This window comes from Desmodus rotundus, chromosome 12, assembly GCF_022682495.2.
Source record: "Desmodus rotundus isolate HL8 chromosome 12, HLdesRot8A.1, whole genome shotgun sequence".
In the NCBI taxonomy this organism is placed as follows: Eukaryota; Metazoa; Chordata; class Mammalia; order Chiroptera; family Phyllostomidae; genus Desmodus; species Desmodus rotundus.
In genome coordinates this window covers 27,281,506-27,289,849 of record NC_071398.1, presented here as the reverse complement: position 1 = coordinate 27,289,849, position 8,344 = coordinate 27,281,506, and the positions used below count along the sequence as shown (strand labels likewise).

The 8,344-nt window shown below is 47.1% G+C and overlaps 1 protein-coding gene across 2 annotated transcripts; it reads right to left on the bottom strand.

Moving 5' to 3' along the window:
- Positions 1–3,779: 3,779 nt before the first annotated feature.
- Positions 3,780–6,746, bottom strand: HSBP1 (heat shock factor binding protein 1). 2 transcript variants are annotated; one of them, XM_045191816.2, is made up of 4 exons: positions 6,589–6,746; positions 5,907–5,973; positions 4,701–4,821; positions 3,780–4,042 (listed from the first exon to the last, which is right to left on the bottom strand). In XM_045191816.2, the coding sequence occupies exons 1-3, from the start codon at positions 6,631–6,633 to the stop codon at positions 4,703–4,705; spliced, it is 231 nt and encodes a 76-aa protein (XP_045047751.1). In that variant the 5' UTR covers positions 6,634–6,746; the 3' UTR covers positions 3,780–4,042; positions 4,701–4,702. The 2 variants fall into 2 exon arrangements, with proteins under 2 accessions (XP_045047751.1, XP_024411899.1); XM_024556131.3 differs by having other exon boundaries at positions 3,780–4,039.
- Between the last annotated feature and the right edge of the window lie 1,598 nt (positions 6,747–8,344).

The window sequence follows — 8,344 nt, the reverse complement described above, 5'->3', positions numbered from 1 at the left end:
ACGTGCATGTCATGTACTTATGTGGTATGTGAACATTCTTTGGCCTTGCTCAAGGAGAGAGCAACAAAATGAGTTAACTGGTGGCGGCCAGGGATGCACGGAAGCAGATGTTCTGTATCTGTTAGATACAAACCTCACCCTGGCAGGTGTCTGAGGAACCTCCAGACACCTCTCTTGTGAGAGCCTCAGCATGTGAGGGCAAAACATTAGAATTGATTCTTTTACACCAGTCAACCTGACTTGTAGAACAAACTCGTTTCTTCTTTCCACAGCAATTTGTGGGGTCGATGCGTGTGATGCTCAATCACAGTCCCTCTGGTTTTCGATTTGGGCAGTGACTCAAGCCCCCACCACCAGCTCATTTATTGAAAAGGAGTTTTAAAGAGGCTGAAGCTAAAAGCAGATGCTTAATATCATTAACGGGAGACAAGGATGCCAGGTGTTGGCCACACGTGTACTGTTTTAAGACTTCTGTAGCCCTGATGTAAGCATTTGGAAATCTTAGCTCTCCAAGCTCTGTGGTCAGTTGTTGGTGCTTCTAGCTCTGTGACCCTGGTCCACCGGAACCCAGCCCTCGGTTCCTTCTGTTTAAACAGGGACTGATCAGATACAAACCTACCGCAGGGTTATTGGATTAGGCGTGATAAGGTACACAGAATGCTTGAACAGCAGTGTTCTTAATGAACGCTTTCCATGGTGCCCTGAACAATTGTTAACTGTTGCCAGGAAACTCAGGGTTAGATACGACAACCTCGTGTGCAAATGCCTCCGTTTTAATCCAAAACATAAAAACTACGCTGAATATGGGGGAAAAAAAGAGGAACATAATTATCTATATGGGAAACCTTCAATTTTCAACTAGGATGTTAAAAAAGTCCATTTTCAGTTGACTGGAAGACTCTGTCTCCATAGAAACAATGCTCTAAGTGTGGTTAGGATTCCAAGGACTCACAAAGGCAAATTAATTTTTAATTTCCTGAAATACTGTATGTTTGTTCTGATAAGGTCAAACACGATAGTACTTACTAGAAACAAAACAGTAGAGAAACAAAATTGATCAGCAAGTAAGATTAAAATGCTTAGAATCCTGTGGCTTGAAGCAAAACAGGATGAACTAGAAGTCGAATGAGGAAGCTGGTGAGGCCTCCCAGCCTGGGAGATGAGGGCATTTAATCAGAGAGAAGGCTGCTTTGCTCGGTGCAACACCTCCACAGTACTTGCATTTATTAGCCCGAAGTAGGGTCTTCATCAGCCTTTAGATCACAGGTGGCAAACACAAGGCCCGAGGGCTGAATCCGGCCCAGCACCTTGTTTCTACCCGGAGGCAGCACTGAGCTCTCGCTTACCTGTTAAGGAGTGGTTACATTTACACAGTCCTAAAATTACATTTGTCCCTTTGAAGGCAACCGCAAGGCTGATGTGGCCCTGGTGAAAATGAGTTTGACCCCCTGCTTTAAATGAACAAAAACTAGTTGGGGACTAAGAGAGGCAGACATTTCCCGGCACAAAAAGATCATACCTGGGACTCGAAAGCGGCGGCGCTAATGCACACACACGGGCCATGGCCAGAGCTTCATGGAGCAGAGGCCACTGGACAAGGAGGGCATGTGTATGCAACTCTGGGGGGAGTAGTCGTTTCTTTGGAAGACCCAGGTGGTTCCAGAAAGGCTGACCGGCGAGAGGTAGTGCCAGTGCGGGCCATTGTAGCGTAGGAGGCACTTCTCGCTTCAAACTGTGGTGAGAGTGGAGGCCGGCCACCCTCCGGAACAGATGGGAAGGCCTCACCAGGTCACAAAGCCTGTTTTGTAGGAGGCGGAAGCTTTGCCTGGAGGGTGGGTCGAGCATGCGCAGTGTAGGCGGCAGTGTAGGCGTTCCTTTATAATTGGAGCCCAAACTCTTTCCTGGTTCACTTTAGCACCATCTCCCTGCATGTACGGTATTTTACACCACACTAGTTCAATGAAATGTTAATTAGGTGCTAAGTGTAAAAAATGATCCTTGGTCAAATAACTTGGAAACTGGCAGGTGAGAAAAAGAAATCACATTTTTCTGCTCTGGGACCTCAGAGCTTTCGACATGCTAATTTGTGCTGTGAATTTTCATGAAGTGAATACAGCACAAGGCAAATTTTCTAAACCCAAGTGACCATAAACCCTTATTTTCTGGAACTTCCCCAGGACAAGTGTCCTGGGGCACATGCTTGGAATAGGTTTCCTCTTGAACGTGTAAAACATCAGCTCTCCTCTGACCCCCGCCAGGGCAACCACAGTCAGGGAGGCTTCCCGCAGCACAGTCCCCACCCACACCTCCCTTTCCCATCCTGCCTTTGGTTATCCTCCCAGAGGTTTTAGCTTATCATCTAAAATGGTACGTGTGTTTTAATCTGAAAATGTGAAAAACTAAGCAAATCACTTTTGACACAAAGGAAGCTTCAATAGCAGGATTTTAGGCACCTTTATTCATGGTAGAAATGTTTGGTCAGGGGAGCCTGCCTCAGGGCCCTTTCCAGCACTTAAGGAAGCCAGCCCGTCCCTAAGTCCTGACCCGCCCTCCCGCTGCGCCACCTCTAGTCGCCCTTTCCGAAGCTCGCAAACGCCAGCACACAGGTTCCGGCTGGGTGGCTGGAGCCCAGGGGGCTCTGGGGCTTTCAGGGCTGAACCTTGCAGCACAACCTACTGGCCCATTGAAGGAGTTTTCACAGCTGGGTAATAATAGGGGTTAATCATTTTATCACAGAAGAAATGTGCTCCTTTGTATTCTCCATATAATTTATAAATAGGAAAAATTAGTTCTTAATATTATCATATATTTGCAATACAAACAATCAGACTGGTGATATAGAAACATTAAAAAATCATACTGTGTTCATGAAGCGTTTTCCTCTATGAGGCGCTATATTGTGCCTCAACTTTTTCATTCTTTTCTGTACAGAGTCACTTTGCGTGCCAGTCACGTGGGTTCCCTTTCCGGCCAACCCTGGCCTCTGGACTTAGCAGTCCCGACGCTACAGTTCTGAGTGGCAAGAGTTACTGTCCCTGGCTTCTTTGATCGATGATAATGCCATTACTCTGCAAGAATGTAGGTAAGAAATAGTTTAAAGAAACACTATTTCTTAAAAACTTGAGCCTACTACAAGGTCTTTATAATTTTCTAGGGAAGCAACTGGTCTGGAGTTAATATGGTTTCTTTTCCTTTTCTGTTTCTTTTTCCAATCAATCAGGAGCTCAAAGAAAAGATGGAGTAACTGAGTTTTAAAATCCTGCCAGGTTTTGTATGGTAACTATTGTAGATGAACAATGTAAGGTCCTACTAAAGTATTCAGATCTCATGCAAAACTCTAACTAATGAATGCCTCATTACATCAGGCAATTCTGTCGTTTTCCATACTTAAAAACTCACACTGAAGGGGCGGTGGTCACTATTCATCACTCTAGCATCTGACTTCAAAGACTTAGACATAAAATCTAAGTTCAAGATTGAGTTTTGGCAACAGAGTAGTGCCAGGTATTCCCGAACAAACAATTTCAAATGTTTTTAACCATTCGAAAAGTACCACCAACATACTATTTGGTGTTAGTTCAACAGTCACTCTGTTCACAATTAAAGAACCCTAAACTCAACAAATGTCTTACTTCACAAAGTCTAATTATAACAGAATAACATACTGTATGTCTAATAGGAAACAAATTACACAGCAACTTTTTATCAAACAGCAACTACTACAAAAGAAGTGATAGAAGAAAAATGATTTCACAAAAATACACTAAAAATTTTGACAATTTTATGTAGGAACCGCCAAAGTTTTAGTGTTTAATATTTAATAGCACAACTGACCAAGATCCAAGATGGGAAGTTATCAAGTTCGAGAAACAGGGGGCGGGGGGATCACTCTATCAACTAACTATATAGTACGTGATAAGAGGAATGCACACTTTACAATATCAAACCTGTCTACGCATAGTAACTAGTTGCAGAGAGCCATTTGGTCTTCTCCTGGCCTGTAAAACCGATGTTCTGGATTTCATTGTAAATTAGCAACCTATTGAAAAAGGAAAAACCGTCAACATGGTATTCACTGTATGAGGACAAATGATACTTAGAATTACCAACTAGAAATCCTTTCAGAACCCCCTATTGAACTAAACTTATTTCTGTGCGCAACATTCCAGCAGAAATACATTTAATTGGAAATCTTTTATTAAAGAAACTTCGGAATCCATTTCCTCCTCCTACACCTTTCTTTGTATCATGCCTGTAACTCAGAGTCTTCAATTCTCAAGAGGATGTTCTCATTCACTTGATGGATTTTTGAGATACAAGAAGCTTCTAAGACTGGTAGGACATTTTCTAAATTCTCTCTGTACAGGAATAAAGATGACCACCCCCACAAAACAACCACATGATTTACTCACACAGAGAATCAACCCAATCTATTGTTAAGGTAACAGCAAAGGTAAGTCTTTTATCTCTCAAACCTCTTATTTATTTTCTTGTACTTCACGAAGCAACTTGTGTTTCATAATAACTTATAATTTGGTCCAGCCAGGACACACCCAAAAATTAAAAAAAAAAAAAGGTGTCTTTTATTGTATATTCTGCTTGGTACTGTAGTTAATGGGGACACAGGCCTAATGAACAAAAACGGGGAACGCGGCCCCATCAAAGCGATGGCACACCACACTTACCCCGCCCTTCCTCACCTTCAGCTCTTCTGTGTCGCAGGGATCTTGTTTTCCCCCTCCAGTTCTTCCACCCCCGCCTGGGTCATGAGGTCTGCGATGTTCTTCTCCAGGTCATCAATGCGACTGCTCATATCATCAAGTGGTGACGTTAAAGACGAAGCACATCAACGCCACCCTCGCCTTTTCCTCCAGGGCCTGTAGACCCTGGCCTTGAACACCCCCGTCTGAGTGAGACTGGTTTTCCCATTCCCTTTGGACAGTCCTGTGTTGCCCAATGACATTTCCGTGGGCAGTGGACCAAATACACGACAGTGGCACACCAGACAGCCTGGGCGTGAAGCAGGCCACACCTTCTAGGTTTCTGTAACACACTGTGATAGTTTGCACGAGGACGAAATCACGCAACAACACATTTCTCAGAACGTCGTATCTGCATCGTTAAGCAGGGCACGGCTGTAATCTGGTGGTTATTAGCACCTGGGTCTTGGGGAAGGAGCCCTATCCTTCACTAGTGATGGGATCTGGGCAAGTTGTTTTACTTTTCTAGGCTTCTGTTTTTTTGTCCGCTAAATAAAAGTAACACTAGAACCCTCTCATCAGGTGATGGTGAGGATCAGAGGAAAGATGCACATAAAATGTTTGGCTCACGCCCAACAGTCAGTCGTATGAGGCGCCATCACGACAGACTGTAAATTCCCCGACGCCGGGCATCTAGCTCAGCTGTGTCCCCAGCTCTTCACACAGTACTTCTCAAGAAAAGTACGCCCGCATTTTGCCATGTACAATGCGCTCCTGTTATGATGCACACCCACGTTTTTGGCCCAAACACTCAGGAAAAAAATCTTTGGTTTTAATTTTTTAATTTAATTTAAAAAGTCCAACAAAACCGATTATCGTATTCTAGGGTATTATTTTGCATACGGATATCGGTATTGTTTTCTAGAGTTACACTTTAAATGCATAAGCACAAATAAAATAATTAAAAACATTTACACAGATACAGAATTTGCACTACTCATGTATAATGCGCACCCTTAGTTTCCCTAAAAAATTTGGGCGAAGGTGCGCATTATACAAGGCAAAATAGGGTACCTCCACCCTCAGTAAAAAATGTGGTAAATGACTGGCTGAAGTTGGCCCGAACACCACCCATTCATTGACACCACTACCGCGAAAGTAGGGTGCACACACCCATTGGAGGCTGACTACAAATTCAAAGGATATTTCTTCCAATGATCTGGTCGGACATGGTCTGAAATTTATCTTGCATTTGTTGCAGGAGTGTCTGCACCTATGAAACAACAAAACAAAACACCCACTCACCCTGAGACACCGCCACGGGGTGAGGATAGGAGCCCTGCTCTCAGAGGGAGACCAGGATCCGCGGTTCCAGCTCCAACTCAGCCTCTTGGCCTTGCTGAAGCATGGAATTTCCCTCTCCCGGTCTGTCTCCCCATCTGTCAAATTAGGCTGATGGGTCGGTGAAGCCCTCCCCGTTTGGGCCCCGCTGCCGTTGAAAATTCGTTGGGTCTTTTGGTAGTTTTTGAGGGCTTGGAGGCATCAGGGAGTGAGGGAGGCGCTGAAGGGTGGGTTGCGCGGAGAGCTGAGGGGTGTGGGCTCGAAGCTGGTGGGGACCAGGGGGTCACCCGGGGGGTGCGGTTCAGGAACGGGTGAGTGGGGGTAGACGAACCTGCGAACGTCAGCGGGCGCAGGGACCTACACCCAGCGGCCCGGGAGGGCGGGATCAAGGTGGCCCGAGGCCTCGGCAGGCGAAGCCTCTAGAAACACGGCCTCCAGAGACCAGGCCCCCCGCGGCCGCGGAGAAGACGCCTGGGTTTGCGAGCCCGAGCCTTGCCTGCGCCGCCCCGGGATGCCACGGCCTCGGGCCCACACAGACGACCCTTACCACCGAGGTGAGATCCTGCACGGTCTTGGGGTCAGTCTCGGCCATCTCCCCGGTTCCCAGTTTGGCGGTGATATCTCAGACCGTCACCAACACTTCCGTTTGTCAGAGCAGACGCCCCCAGCGGCTTCTTCTCGCGACGACAGATGACAGACGCGCGACCGCGGGGTGTTATGGGAACTGTAGTTGGTGTCACGCGCTGGCAAGGCCTGCTGTCTCGCGAGTGCGTCTCAAGCGAGGCCCCGCCCCTCCCCTCCCCTCAGCACCCAGCCCTTCCCCGCCCCCCAGCTCGCCCTAACCACGCCCCTAGCCACGCCCCGCACTCAGTTCAGGTGGAAAAAGGGAAGCAAGGCAATGGGGTCTGCGGTTAAGGGGCTTGTTTTCACCTTTTCCCAGGCTGTCGATAAAGATTGCACTGGTTGTCTTTGGCCCGGTTGAAACGCACTTGCTAGGTGCCTGGGAGGTGTCAAACTCAGGCCTGTGCTGCCGCTTGCCTTCCAAAAACCCCCCACAAACACCTGCGGGGGACAGTAAGGTACCAGGCCTGAGGGTTGAGACCATCATGTGCCCAGCTGTCCAGCTGAGGGCCTGGTTACGTCCTCGACCTCAGTGTTTTTCCTTCTCCCCACGAGGGGTGAGTGGACGTGCTGGCGCAGTGGGGCAGGTTGATTTTTGCTTTTAATTGAATTATGAAACACCTTCTGGTTGGTGCAGAGATCCTAAACGCAAAACCTTTTCGCAAAGCCCACACTCTGTTGTAACCCACCTCCCCCCGACCCCAAGTCAAGAAACATGACCAGTCCCCTGGAAACCCTTCAACCCTTTTCCTTTCACCCCCAGCCACGCACCCACCCGCGATGGTGACCGATGAACTGACTTTGAACACAGTTGGTTCGTTTTGCCTGTATTTCAACTTCATGCAAATGGAATCAGACAGTAAGGCCTTCTCAGTGCATGGCTACTTTCATTCAACACGGTGTCCCACGGGGTTGGGTGGGGGAAGGGTTTTGGTGTGGTTACGCAGTGAGCAGTGTGCCATGGAAGAGACTGGATTTGGTTGGTTAAGGAGGGGCGCTGCTGAGTTGGGGGATCTCAGGTACCAGCCTCACAGGTGGTCTCGGAAGTGGGTCTCATTGGCAAGGGGCAGGAGATACAGTCCTTATTATTTAAGGACTGTATTTTGGGCTCAGTTCCAGCTTGATTTTGGCTGCAGAGAGGCTGTAAGGGAACCCACTCCAAAAATTTAAAGCGGGGTTGGCCACGAGGGCATAAGACTCAACTCTCTTCTCCCAACTTCACTCCCCGACCCCAGCTTCACCCTCCCTCACCTGCACCCCCTCCTTGCACCCTCACCCCATCTTCCTTTCTATCCCAAAGGGGCTAAACTCTTTACAATTGGTTGTTGTTAACTGGTGTTTGGTTACTGCTTTCCCTGATCACTTAAAATAAACATCTCTCAATGTTTTAACTTAATCCTCAGAAGAATCCTGTGATGTAATTATCACCATTATATGATTTTGAGGCCTGAAACCTTAAACCAGGCAGTCAAACTAGGGAGTAAGAGACAGGACTTGAGACAGGACTTTCTGACTCTACCTTCTCCTTTTTCTGTCATTCTAGAATTCTCTGAGTTGTCTCCGCTTACAGCAGGGCTGCTCAGTCTACAGCAGGCATTTGGGGTCAGCTAATTCTTTGCTGTTGTGGGGGTGTGGGGTGCCCTGTGCATTGTAGGATGTTGAGTTGCTTCTCTGACTTCTAT

Excerpts from the sequence above, each read along its gene's own strand:
- HSBP1 (XM_045191816.2), bottom strand. The coding sequence starts at position 6,633 with ATGGCCGAGACTGACCCCAAGACCGTGCAGGATCTCACCTCGGTG. Across the intron at positions 5,974-6,588 it reads TGCAGGATCTCACCTCGGTG|GTGCAGACACTCCTGCAACA; the intron begins GTAAGGGTCGTC and ends GTTGTTTCATAG. Across the intron at positions 4,822-5,906 it reads CGACCAGATCATTGGAAGAA|TTGATGATATGAGCAGTCGC; the intron begins ATATCCTTTGAA and ends TAACGTCACCAC.